The 13,746-nt window shown below is 37.7% G+C and overlaps 2 protein-coding genes across 2 annotated transcripts; both read right to left on the bottom strand.

The window, feature by feature from the left end:
- Nucleotides 1-498: 498 nt before the first annotated feature.
- LOC117388577 (probable G-protein coupled receptor 141) lies at nucleotides 499-3,733 on the bottom strand. The gene is made up of 2 exons (XM_033986152.2): nucleotides 3,549-3,733; nucleotides 499-2,826 (listed from the first exon to the last, which is right to left on the bottom strand). The coding sequence occupies exon 2, from the start codon at nucleotides 2,824-2,826 to the stop codon at nucleotides 1,921-1,923; it is 906 nt and encodes a 301-aa protein (XP_033842043.1). The 5' UTR covers nucleotides 3,549-3,733; the 3' UTR covers nucleotides 499-1,920.
- A 497-nt stretch (nucleotides 3,734-4,230) lies between these two features.
- Nucleotides 4,231-13,524, bottom strand: pign (phosphatidylinositol glycan anchor biosynthesis, class N). The gene is made up of 28 exons (XM_033986147.2): nucleotides 13,242-13,524; nucleotides 12,825-13,059; nucleotides 12,623-12,744; nucleotides 12,454-12,552; nucleotides 12,281-12,387; nucleotides 12,079-12,203; nucleotides 11,454-11,584; nucleotides 11,238-11,357; nucleotides 11,123-11,163; nucleotides 10,953-11,012; nucleotides 10,782-10,874; nucleotides 10,622-10,677; nucleotides 9,909-9,987; nucleotides 9,647-9,829; nucleotides 9,425-9,564; nucleotides 9,015-9,114; nucleotides 8,836-8,928; nucleotides 8,618-8,709; nucleotides 8,297-8,511; nucleotides 7,993-8,095; nucleotides 7,810-7,912; nucleotides 7,274-7,360; nucleotides 7,093-7,148; nucleotides 6,837-6,912; nucleotides 5,327-5,400; nucleotides 5,145-5,187; nucleotides 5,009-5,061; nucleotides 4,231-4,907 (listed from the first exon to the last, which is right to left on the bottom strand). The coding sequence occupies exons 2-28, from the start codon at nucleotides 13,049-13,051 to the stop codon at nucleotides 4,784-4,786; spliced, it is 2,802 nt and encodes a 933-aa protein (XP_033842038.1). The 5' UTR covers nucleotides 13,052-13,059; nucleotides 13,242-13,524; the 3' UTR covers nucleotides 4,231-4,783.
- Between the last annotated feature and the right edge of the window lie 222 nt (nucleotides 13,525-13,746).

Raw genomic sequence — 13,746 nt, 5'->3', positions numbered from 1 at the left:
AAATCCGTGCTCAAAAATCCCCCACGTCCAAAACAGAAAGTACTAGCCTCAGTAGTTAGTTATTTTCTGCTAGAGATGTCCAGCAGTTGAGTTGCAGTACCAGCTCTAACCACAAGATGGCGCCAAAGACACACAAACGTATTAGATAAGTGTGTCATTACATCTATATTTCTACACATATTTAATTTGATAAATGTTATTAAAATGCACGCAAATACAGGTTTAAATGGATACCCACAATTAATTCAAGCTAACATAACATAATTAGTATGATTATTAAAACTAAAATAGCCTACGTGAACATTTACAGACCTTTAATAAACACTATTATCATTAGGCATGTTGTATTTTTAAAATGTCTACCCTGGCAAAACATAAGCATCGCACCACTTCCTTTTGACACTTCCTTGCGGTGACTTTTTAATAGCAGAGACAGTTTAAATTGAAGAACTGGCTTAGGCTTGAAAAGTGGTTTGAAAAGTACCCACGCTCCTGGATGAGTGAGAGGGATTACACAGGATCTTTATTGATATTTTTACACATTTAAAGTCATAGATCGTACATTTAAAATACATCAGTTGTTCCTCGTTCTATTGGTCAGCCTCCATGATGATCTGAGTGAGTGACAGGTGGATTGAACCAGTTACAGCAAAGTGCGAAGTGAACCATTTAGCCCATATTATTTCTTAAAGCGGCCATCTGTAAGTTTATTTATTTTTACCAGTAGCATGGAGGTATAATGAAATAAGGAAGATGAACCCAAGATGGTGCACTGTTGTTTTCAGTGGCTTGTGCTCATTGGTGCATGGGCCCAAAAATAAATTTCTCTTCCTTATTATTTTCGCAGTAGGAGCTAACGCCTTCCCCCATGTGACATCAGACACGTGCGACAGCTGCTGAAGCGGAGCTAGCACCGGCTCAGAGCGGGGCTAGGCTTTTAGCTGTTTTGAGGATTGTTGTTGAAATGTTCATTTTGTGAAAACAGAAGAATCGCTTCAATATCAGAGTTTTGTGAAACCTTTTTCTCAACCGAACACGGGCAGTTTGAACTCCTAAAAATGTGTTGTGCTTCATGGGAGACGCCTTTCTGGGCCCAAGCTCCTGGAAGCTGCAGTACTTGGAGCGGCCACTAGTTGATCTTGCCCCGGGACAGAGGGGGAGTGTCCAGTTTTTATTACAGATCCATGATGAGTAGATGTGAAACCTGTTCCCCCCTCACCAGGTCCTCTCTAGTCATTTTCTGTCAGGCCAAAGCTGACACACTACCAGCCCGCAGTAACATAGACGGCCTCTAGTGGTGACATGTGAGAATACAACAGGGCTGGGTCCAACGGTAGCAGCTAGTTCCAATCCGAAGGACAGTCAGTGCGACCATTTCCGGCGTAATGTAATGTCTATGAGGTTTTTGCAGAGTCGCATTAAAATGACTAAATCTTGACAGATCAGGGAGCTGCAGATGGGTTAGAGGTCAGAGGTCAGAGGTCAGAAGTTAGGAGGTTAGAATCAGACAGTAGACAGAAAACTGCAGGTGTCTGTCACTTTACAAATGCGGGGGAAGCTTCACCGGAGGACACTTCTGCTTTTAGAACGGTCGCTGCACATCAGAGTTAACGCTAATTCTAATTTCAGAGCCTTATAAATATTTAAATTACTCCACTGACTGATATTATCTACACCTAAGTGGGTCGTCCTTACAACACGTCGAATTTTCTTATGTAACATTTAACATTCTAATAGAAGTTAGCATTAACCTTAGCTCTAACACACAAAGATGTACCTTCTAAAAGCAGAATTGTCCTCACACATTTGTAACGTGGCTTTAAAGGGACTGTAAAGCTACACCTGAAAACAATAGTGACCAAGTCTAATAAAACTGCATTTTGAATTCTTTGGCTAATAGGATGAGCACCCAGTTAGTTATTAGCATAGTCTTTTACCAAAATAGCACCCAAAACACGTTCTCGTCCCCATGAAGGTGAGTGCGTCCAAACAGTTGAACGTGGTCAGACTTAAGAACACTTCATTGATGCTCTCCAGATGAAGATGCTCTATGTAATACAATCTGAAAAGATGGTAGGGGATGAAGGAAGCCACCATGATGAGCGCAAAACACAGACTTTTCAGCTGAGCACTAAACTCCTGCTGCAACGTGCACTTCTTCCCATCCCTCTTGTACAAAACCAGTAAGATATTTGCTTGCAGAGAGGTTAGCACAGCCGTTGCCAGAATAATGAATAAACTAACAACGTAGTTAATCGCTTTGGTGGATGTCGATTCAATTTCCCCCGCGAAGGTGAAACATTCGCGTGTTTCGTTCCCTTTTTGCCCTGCTATTTTACCATAGGAAAGCGTCACCACACAAGGGGTAACAACCAACACAATTATCCACACGGCGGCGCTGGCCAGGAGAGCGTGCAGCCTCTGAATTGAACGCATATTCTGTCCTTTGTAGAAACTCAAAAGTCGTGAGATTAAGATGATTAGATAGAAAATGAAGGACATGTACATATGGATGTGAATCATGCTGCTGACCACTTTGCAAAAGTCTAGGCCCAGGTTCCAGTAGTGAGTGGAGTAGTAGTAGATCCTGAAGGGAATGGTAAGGAGGAAGAGGAAGTGTGTGAACAAGAGATTGAAGACGGCGATGGAGGTGATGGAGGTGGCTGATGATTTTAAAGCATGCACGGCCACGCTGAAACATAACATCCCGCTGACGAAAACAAGACTGTAGATGCCCAGGAGAACGTCGTGGAACTCATGACTTCTAATGGTGGAGTTTGGAGAGACATTCATGGGTAGTGTGGCCTCAAATGTGATTGGATCCATCTTAAAAAATACATAACACAATTAAAAACAACATAAAACAATGACGTTAACCTTTAAATTATATCAGAAAATAGAGTACGATAGTTAAAAGGCCCATATTACAATATTTTCTCATCTGTTATAATGATTTTCCTCATCAAAAATATACCTATAGTTTTGTTTTATTTCAGTCACACACGTTTAACACACAAATCTGTTCTTCTCGCAAACAGAAAACACTCAGTTCCACCTTGTGATGTCATGTGGTAATACAGGAAGTGTTCCATTATGTTTTTAAACTCCATACACCTTCACTAGAATCATTTGGATCATTTCAAACCTGGAATTACCAATCTCTGCTAAGCTAAAAGGTAAAACATAGCTGTTAACTTAGAAAACTACCAGTTCGTGACATCGCAAGGTGGAACAGAGCGTTTTGAGCTTTGGAGATGTGACAAAACACGACTTTGGGTATGTTTTTGAGGAGGTAACAGTATTATGACATGATAAAAGCTCACAAGAGTCAATTTAGCATAATATTGGACAAATCAGTTAGACAAAATAATGTAATCTTTAATTTGTCACAATAATACAGCGTGTAAGCTTTTGGTCCACTTATCCAGATGTTCAAAAATGTGGATCAGTAGCAAATAATTAACATTAAAACAGTTAAAAAAAAAGTAATATAGTTAAAATTATCTTGCAATACCACATGCATGCATTTATTACAAGAGCTGACGTACCTTTTGGACAGTTCCTTGCAGAAAAAAAGAGTAGAAATCCTTTACTTATTATCCGATCATTGTCAGAAGTGTGGCACAGTTACAGCGTCCATCTTAAATACTTCACATATTCAAATCTCAAACCTGCAGCATCCTGTCAGGGGTTGGCATCTGCAGTTTGGGGTCTGAAGATCCTGTTTCGTATTGGGACAGTGTGGCTTCACCGTTTGTTCTTAATACGAAACAGGAGGTGATTTCACTGACGCTGGCCAACCATGAGTCTCTTCCTCATTCTTCTTGCCACAGTGACGGGCTATAGGAGGTGACAGAACATACAAACATACACACATGCAGCACTTTGACAGCACAATACGTAATCTTAAGTGACTTTAACATCTAACGCGTGTGGTGTTGCGTGTGTACTATCAGAATCTAAATCAGTTTTATTGCCAGTGTAAGCTTTAGGGTTAGAGTTAAAGACAGGACTTGCAAGTGAAGTAGAAGGATGTGGTTATTACCTATGTTGTCAGCAGATTATTTTTAAACGCATCACTTGCTTAACATTATATATTGTTCAGTATATACTCAGGGTCATTATGTACACGCTATGTAAACTCCTGCAAAAAAACGTTCAGAAAATGTTGAAAAAAATGAAATATTGTGTGTAACATTTATGCATGTATATAATAAAAGAGAAGAAAATGGAAGTATATCTCTTACTTTATTTAATCGTAAAGTCATAAAGTTTATTATCTTAGTAAATCGTAAGTTCCTGGTTTGTGTTACTGTTGCGTAAGTACGATTTTAACATTTTAGAAGTGTCAAGTCAGTCTGACATGGTGACCTGTCATTCATACATTTATTTAAAACTACTTAACACTATATGAAGACACATTTGCTTTTTTTTTCTCACTGTCTGACATGAAATCAAACTAAACTTTTGCTGTTTTAGGTCATTTAGGATTACCAAAATTGCTTCTATTTGCTAAATGTCAGAATAACAAGAGAAGGATTTTGTTTGACATTTTTTAAAATTAATTTCATTCATTAATTGACATAGCGCAGGAATATTTTTGTCTGATTTTATGTCAGACTGTGCAAAAAAAAAAGCGCTCGTGTCTTTTTATATGGTGTATGTAAACTTCTGGTTGTAACTGTATCTTAAACTTGCAGTGTCAGTAGAAAAAAAGTCCCTTTACTCTCACGTACAATACAATATAATTTAAAACAGTACTTGGAAAAATTGAGCATGTTCTTCATGGGTAATGTATTTTGGACTTCCTCCACAAAACAAGTCTTTGCGAGGTGAGAATGTGCGTGACCACACTGAGAATCATGAGGAAGATGGTCATAGACATCACAATTACATAGTGGCTGATGCTGCAAAAGAATAAAACACTTGTAAAAGTTGAGAAATGAGTCGGAACCCGGAAAAAGTATCTCGTATTGACACGTAACACAATCAAGTGAAATGAACTCACCTCGTGCCAATATCTAACCAGCTGCCGTAGTCTTGAACCATGAAAAAGAAATGCTAAGAGGAAACAGGAAGTTATAGACTGATCAAATCATTTATAAAACCTTAAGTAACAGAATATAACGAAGCCTGAATCTTACCAGTGCCATTATATCAGAAATGACAAGAACGATGAGGAACAAACTGAAACAGAATGACATAAGGAATTAATATTAGTGTTTTAAGATGTTTATGGTCGCGTTAGTTTATTACTGAATTATTAACATAGCTCAAATTAAATATTGATGGGTATTAACTAGTAATTGACAGATTCTGGTGTTACCTTCTTGAGGAAAGCTGTGTTGTGACTTGGATGGCCTCAAATGTGCACATTACAATGATGAAGGGAATAATGACCTAAGAAGAGACAACAATTGTACATATTTAAAAGAGATAAGTGTGTGATGGTAAATGTAGCTACAGAATATATTAAAACGTAAATTAGCAAAGGCAATACAAGTACATCTCTGATATGTTAGTGCTGAATGAACCATGAACTCTGAGGAACACAGGGACCGGCCTCCTGCTGGTGGACTGAGTCAGGACTAAAACAGGACTAAAACAGGGCTAAAACAGGGCTAAACCAGGACTAAACCAAGACTAAACCAGAACTAAACCAGGGCTAAAACAGGACAAAACCAGGACAAAACCAGGACTAAAACAAGGGCTAAAACCGGACTAAACCGGGACTAAACCAGGACTAAACTGGGACTAAACTGGGACTAAACCAGGACTAAACCAGGACTAAAACAAGGGCTAAAACCGGGACTAAACCGGGACTAAACCGGGACTAAACCAGGGCTAAAACAGGACAAAACCAGGACAAAACCAGGACTAAAACAAGGGCTAAAACCGGACTAAACCGGGACTAAACTGGGACTAAACTGGGACTAAACTGGGACTAAACCAGGACTAAACCAGGACTAAAACAAGGGCTAAAACCGGGACTAAACCGGGACTAAACCGGGACTAAACCGGGACTAAAACAAGGGCTAAAACTGGACTAAACCAGGGCTAAACCAGGGCTAAACCAGGACAAAACCAGGACAAAACCAGGACTAAAACAAGGGCTAAAACCGGGACTAAACCGGGACTAAACCGGGACTAAACCGGGACTAAACCAGGACTAAAACAAGGGCTAAAACCGGACTAAACCGGGACTAAACCAGGACTAAACCAGGACAAAACCAGGACTAAAACAAGGGCTTAAACCGGGACTAAACCGGGACTAAACCGGGGCTAAACCAGGACAAAACCAGGACTAAACCAGGACTAAACCAGGACTAAAACAGGACTAAACCATGGCTAAACAATGGCTAAACCATGGCTAAAACAGGACTAAAACAGGACTAAAACAGGATTAAACCAGGACTAAACCAGGACTAAACCAGGACAAAACCAGGACAAAACCAGGACTAAACCAGGACTAAAACAGGACTAAAACAGGACTAAAACAAGGGCTAAACTGGGACTAAACCGGGACTAAACCGGCACTAAGCCAGGACTAAAACCAGGGCTAAAACAGGACTAAACATGGAGAATCAGCGTTTCAGTTTTATGCAGCTAAAACCCAAAACAGTCCTCCTGAAGATGTGAGACAGGCCTAAAGGCCTAAATCCAGGCTCAAAACAGTTCTGTTTAGCTGCATACGACTGAAATAGTTTTACTCTGCACTCTCCTCTTTTAATGTTAATTTCAGGATGATTATTCATGTTTTTATTTTTTTTGTATTGTGATTTTAACATCTTTCTTATCCTGTAAAGCACTTTGAATTACTTTGTGTACTAACGTACCTTCCACATCATGAGTCCTCCCATGATGAACGGGTTAAAAACAGTGAGGAAACAGTAAACAGATGCTGGGTCAAAACTATAAAAAGAGAAAAAGTGGTGATGAAATTTACTGTATGTGAGGTCACATTCACAAATAATAAAAAAAAAAAAAAAAAACACAAAGCATAGCCAATTATGCCACAATGATTAGGTATTTGCCTGTCACGGTGCAACAATTTAACTTCCTGTCAGTGACCACAAAACACAAACCTTTCACCTGTTTATGGAGGCGATGTTTCCTGTGCCAAAAAAAGCTGTGATGATAAAAAACACCTTAATATAGGGTCAAGGATCAAACCTATGTCACAAATAAAACACATCTTTACTTAAATATAGTAAAAAAGCCTCTAAATGTTACAGTATTTTCTTTACTGCGCAACAAATAGTTTTAAGGATACAAAAAAATACGATCTCCGGATGTCATCCAACTTCAGCTGACGAATTTTGGTGATGTCAATGTTGGCAGCAAAATCAACTGTTGAGAGCTATTAAAAAGAAAGAAAAAAAAGATATAACTTCACTAAATGGGGGTTATAACATATATTATATTGAATAATGACATTGTACCAGAGCTGGATGAAGTACAACAAATACAAAGGTAAAAAAGTTATTCAAGTATCACATGAACAAATCTACTTAAGTAAAAATGTAAGTATCTGTTAGTTTAAGAGATACATATTTTGGTCAACTGTTAAAATATAAATGAATTTTACAGTTTTCCTTTTTTTTGTTTAGTCAAGATGTTACCACAAACACAAAAAACCACAAACCACCCCTCAAACCCCTCTGATACCTGCTTTCAAATGTAGACAAGTAAAAGTAAAAGGTAGCCACTGTAAAATGTACTTTAGTAAAGTACAGGTACTTTAATAAATCTACTTAAGAGCTGTACTTTACCACTTTTACTCTATTACATTCCACCACTGCATAGTACCTCTTGTCTGCCAGATACACGTTGGGTGAGCAGTGCTTCTTGTTCCATTTTGATCCATACAAACATTAACCACGATAAAGCTGGTGGAAACAAGGCTTCAGACCTGGCAACAAAGTTTATGTCATTTAACTGCAAAAAAAAAAAGTGTTTGTAGTCAATGAGATAGTAATAGTAATACTTTACCCTGTGCTAAGTAATAAGTAAGTGGCCGTGAGAGACAGGAGTATACTGAGGAGGCGATGGAAGAGACGTGTACTGCTCAGAAGTGGAATAAGTATCGAAGAACCTAAAACGTTTGGAGAAAAGTTTTGAAAATGCATTGAACTGATACATTTTAAATAAGCACAATAAGGCCTAGACTCTAACATAAGATTGATATTTTTGATAATTTCATTCAAATCCGACCATTATGTTTTGTGTTGTTTTATTAGAGATGGTCAAACTAACATAAAGCATTATATTCTCGTTGATGTAACCAACCACACACCTAACGTGGTCCAGCTGATGATCTGACTGAGCAGAGGTAAGCCCCGTTTCTGCTGCAGACTGGAGTGTGTGAGGGAGGGGACGAACGCACAAACAGCCACATGGATCATCTGAATGAGTAAAAGTCTTGTTTCACTGTGGTGCAGTGGTGTTCTCCGTCGTGATGACCAAAGGAAACAGAAGGAAGTGAAAAGGGCTAGAAGACCTGCACAAGAGCTGTTCAAATAGAGATTATTAATAGGAAAAATACAGAATGCTATTTGTATTGCTGTAGATTTTATCAGTTAGCGATAATTATAAGTCAGAATAAATTAGCACCTACACTAAATGTAAATTTGGCTCCCGCCCGACCACCGGCAACAAGGGGAAAACGGCCAGACACAGACAACTCAAGAACCAGCTCATGGAACGAACCTACGTGGGAAACAAAGTGTTATGTTCCACATTAGTTTATTTACACATGACCTCTGGTTTAATATTAAACATATCATAGTTATAAATCATGAACTTCCTGGTTCAGTGGAATATGAAAATTATTACCTTGGCTTTTTCAAACACTTCAGAGAGGAAGGGCCACAGTGAAAGAGCAGCCAGGCCCACGGACAACATGGCACGGTGGAAGAAGCTCACCACCTGGTGGCAGCAAAGCATCATTGATATAAAAATACTATAACATTATATTTATTAAGACAAAATATAACAAATGCATATTCGATTACCAGTAACTCTATTCCAAAAGCAACTAGAACAAAATAGCCCAAGCATTTCCACAGTGGCAAAGATGGAGCAGAGTGAACCAAATTCACCAAAGTTCCAAACCTAAAATGCAAAATAGCACAAAAGATAAGGTTTTGGAAAGACACAAACTCTTTGTTCATGTTTACACGTGTCGCATTAATGGAAACAAGTACAAATGAAAGGACCTAATTAAGCTGCAGCGCTCATACACAGATAATTGTGTCTGAGGTAAATTGCATCTTGTGAAATTGTGGGCGCTCGTGCAATGGGCTGCAGTGACGTGGGATGATTGATATTTTCGTCATTTGTTGAACATACTGTATAATCCACAACCGTATAATGAACTTGTGAGTTATTCTTGGTTTTTGCTGCGATTTGATTGAGTACTTACTCCTTTAGGACAGAATACCACACTGGGACTGGGAGTAGGCAGTAAATATAGTAAGTGAGTGGACTCCTTTGAATAAATAAAAACATGGCAATCAATAGTGCCACAACAACACAAAGCCTTGACAAATGAAAGCTGGATATCTGAAAACACAATACACTGTTAGAAGATAAATTCACTTACATCACACATTAAACAAACACATAGAAGCTCTTCTGAAATTACCTGTTTAGTGAGATTGGGATTTCTGTTAAGACTGGCATGAGTTTTTAGGATAACAAGGACAACATAGGAGGTCCAGCCTACAAAACCAAGCACAACGCTGCAACCCAAGAAGAATCTGTCATACGTGTGGTAGTAAACTAGGCCTTTTAGAGAGTGAGAGATAAGAGACTGGCAGAGAGAAATCTAGGGACAAAAAAAAAAGAGAACAAAAACATGAGGTTGTGACATGCAATTATTTGGAAATGAGATTACTAGCACTCACAACATCTTCATATTTCTCCAGCTGAAACATTATTCTGATCTGATTGACACGTTCTGCTTGTTCAGAGTCTGTTAAATATCTGTTGAAACAATAAAAATAAAACAATTAACAAGCACAGAATAAAACTACCAGTGATTGATGAAGTACTCAGTTTTGTTACTTAAGTAAAAGTATAGATACAAGTAAAAGTATCACAGTATCAAAATCTACTTAAGTAACAGTGTTTATGTAACCGTTTCAAAATGTACTTTAATAGTAAAAAGTAAGTATTTCGCAAGTATTGTTCATTTGTTAGAGTAAATGTAGTGATATTGATAATAAAATGATACATATTTTGGTCAACAGCAGCATTTCAAATTAATTTGTAATTTTTTCTGATGAATTTTGATTATTTATTTTTGTTTGCTCAAAGCCGAAACTTGAACTAAAAATAAAATAGACAGGATGTTTCCACGAACATGGTAAAATAACCCCTCAAATCATATGAATAAGTACTTTTTACTTTTCAGTCCTGTTCAAAAATGTAGTGGAGTAGAAAGTACGGATACTGCTCTCAAATGTAGTGAAGTAAAAATGACAAGCATCCACTGTAAAATGTACTTAAGTAAAGTACAGATACCTAAAAATGCTACTTATGTACAGTACTTTACTACTTTTACTTTGTTACATTCCACCACTGTTGGAATGCAGTCAATGTCTAATATTGTACTTACTGATATGGGGTAAACAGTAAGGATAATGTGGTCTCTTTTTTCTGGATCATTTTCACCTGTTAGTTAGAAGCATAGCAAAAATAAAATGTATATCGTCAATAGTAGTATTATATTTTTACCTTTATACCTTTGCATTACTATAGTACGTTACATATATTACCTTGTATTGTTCCAGCACTTGAATAGCATTAGTGTACATGCTTTCAGCTTTGAACCGTTTACTGTTGTTTAGGTATCGAAGAGGCAGCACACCCTAAAGAAAGCCAATATCTTCAAAAACAAATAACGTTATGTGCAGTTTATGTGTTTACTTTTTTTTTTTTTTACTTACAACAGAATTCACTGGGAAATTAACACCAATCAGAGATGCCATAAGTGGAGCAATGTCAGCCTATAAAAATATACAGATTTTTCACATTTCAAACTTAGAAATGTGTACAGCATTTTATTTATTTTTTGTTTTAATTAAATCAATTCTTGACCATTACAGTGATACCTTACCTGATTGACATCAACTCTACGAACATGCTCCAAATTCCAATCTACAGGTAACAGAAGGAATAACTTAATAACATAAACATCTCTTAGTACATTTACCGACCGAGGTTTACCTTACCTTTTAAATATCCATCACTGAATGTTTGTGGTTCAGTAACAGCGACGGGGCGGCTGACTCCCGCTCCCCAAACGACCAGAGGCGTCAGAGTCTCAGAGGGGTGACCTGCTCCGTGTGATCCTAAGAAAATAGAGAAATAAGAAGAGACTCATGGCAACGCTACATAAAAATAATACATGCAATTAATATAAAAAGGGTATTTGTTTATTTGTTTACCCCAGTTAGTCATGCCATGGTCAGAGGTGAAGACATAGGCTGTTTTCCCATCATGTCCAAAGAAATCTTCAACCATAGAAACAAGCTCAGATACACCGGCATCTACTAAACCTATGTTGTTCAAATATTCTCTAAAGAAAACAAAGAAAACACGATGGGTTAGTAGCAAATCAAAAAACAACAACAACAACATAATGCTCAAAGATATTACAGATATAAGACCTTATGTTTTGGTATGTGTATTCAAAACAGAGATACAAAATAGTGACTTAAGTATAGGCCTGTCATGATAATTACTGTATCAACTTATCGTTCAGTACATAGAAGCTGGAACAATATATTTTGGGGCTCAATATTTATATTTAAATGTGGGGAAATTTTGAGTATTTTTGTTGAGGGTTGAATGACTAACTTCTATGGCTAAATATTGGTTAATTCTGCTATTTATTTATTGCATCTCACTCCTTTTGAATGATACGGCCTATAGGAATTATCCTGCTGTGTGTCGGTGGTATGAAGTAGTTTCAATATTATCGTTTATCACAGTATTTCTCTGTAGTAATATGTTGTGCTTGAAAAAATGTTATCGTGACAGACCTACTGAAGTGTATATCAAACATCTTACTGTGACATGGGCCGATGTGCATGTCCATTTGTATCAAGGCCCAACAAATGGAGAAAGAAAACATTCTTGTCCTCATGTAAAGTGGCATTCAGACTGGAGTTATATTTGGCAGAATCAAAGAATGACTGTAAAAAGTATAATATAATGAAAAAGTTTTATGGATTTATACATGTTGGTGAACTTTTTGAAACTATTCCCATACTTTTACTTGGGCAAAGACCCAGCTGTCCAGCCTGGAAGCATCTGTGGAAGCAAAATCCTCCTCCACGGCTGGGTAAGTGTGGGTATAAACATGACTTCCTGTTGCACCTATAAGAACAAATGCTCATTTAAACCACAATTACAGCGTTATCTAAATCCATTCATGTTTTGTACCTTTGGCAAACATTGGCAGGATGTCAGGACTGCCCCAGCTCCAGGTGTGTCTGCTCTCATTAAACACAGAGTCAAATTCTACTGGGTTTTCCTTCCAACCTGAAAACACGCAAAGCACAAAGTTAAACCAAAGTTATTTTAAGTGACGAACCTGTACTTATATACCAACCTTTGGCAACTGCACTGACATCTTCATAGAAACCAGCAATAAGAGCTACATGGCCAGGTCGAGACTCAGTGGGCACTCGCGTATGTGACACACCCCATGTACCTCTAGTCTCAATAATATTCCTAAAAGAGAAAATACATTACTTGTACAATAGTTATTTAGAAAGAGAAATGTATTTAATTTATTCAGTCAGCGTCACAACCTCATAAATGGGGCTCTAGATGAACCATTTGGGAGCAGAGTGAACAGACTGTCAGCCCTGAGTCCATCGGCCACCATCAGAACCAGTCTAGAAGCAGGTGGTTCAAGTAAAGTAGCTTGTGGGGTCATGCCATGGACCAGGGGGGATGTGAAGTAGATGTCAAAGATGGACAAGAAGAAAACCACGTGGACTGTCAGCCCAATAAGGAAAAAGGTGATCATCCTCATCTTTCACCCTAAAAATAAACAAAATTAATGAATTTCTTTCTAATCGTTAATCAGTTAAAACAATGGGCAGTTAAAGATGGTATGACAAATTATTATATATAACCTATGTCTAATTGTGCAATATATTAGGTAAAGAAGCAAAAAGGCTAACAACACTACAGTGAAACTAGCAAGCAGCTACCAGTCTTACCTGTTATAGATTATCCTCTTCACTGCATGTTAAGGATGCCGTGGACTTAGAGAATATTTTTGCCTTCCATTCATTTAACATGTATTCAGTTTGTAAATCTTAACATCTCACTGTGCACTGTACCCTCTCCGATTATAAAAGAAATACCTAAAAAGCTGATAGGTCAACGACTTCTTAAGACAAGATTACAGCAGGAGCGTGCTTTACAAAACCCGATTTAAGAAGATTAAACAAGAAATTCAGGTGCCATGAGCATCCACTTCCTTGTTTTGCTTTGACTTGTGACGTTTCCGAAAACGAAATGCATTATGGGGCTTGTAGTTGGTCGTAATAACTGTCCATAATAATTAATTTAATATTTGTTTCAATAGATATATCCATAACTGTAATATATACGACCAATTTGATCTCTGAGATGTTGATTTATAATAAAATAGATTTAGCTGCGTTTTTATCAGCTGTCAAAGATGCCACGCCCATTTTGGACTAGCTGGCACACTCATCC

The sequence above is a fragment of the Periophthalmus magnuspinnatus genome, chromosome 20, assembly GCF_009829125.3.
Source record: "Periophthalmus magnuspinnatus isolate fPerMag1 chromosome 20, fPerMag1.2.pri, whole genome shotgun sequence".
NCBI classification, from domain to species: Eukaryota; Metazoa; Chordata; class Actinopteri; order Gobiiformes; family Gobiidae; genus Periophthalmus; species Periophthalmus magnuspinnatus.
The sequence above is the reverse complement of the archived record's forward strand: the minus strand, read 5'-3'. Positions and strand labels throughout refer to the sequence as shown.

Excerpts from the sequence above, each read along its gene's own strand:
- LOC117388577 (XM_033986152.2), bottom strand. The coding sequence starts at position 2,826 with ATGGATCCAATCACATTTGAGGCCACACTACCCATGAATGTCTCTCCA.
- pign (XM_033986147.2), bottom strand. The coding sequence starts at position 13,051 with ATGAGGATGATCACCTTTTTCCTTATTGGGCTGACAGTCCACGTGGTT. Across the intron at positions 10,875-10,952 it reads ATTTCCCAGTGAATTCTGTT|GGTGTGCTGCCTCTTCGATA; the intron begins GTAAGTAAAAAA and ends GGCTTTCTTTAG. Across the intron at positions 6,913-7,092 it reads AACATCGCCTCCATAAACAG|TTTTGACCCAGCATCTGTTT; the intron begins GTGAAAGGTTTG and ends CTCTTTTTATAG.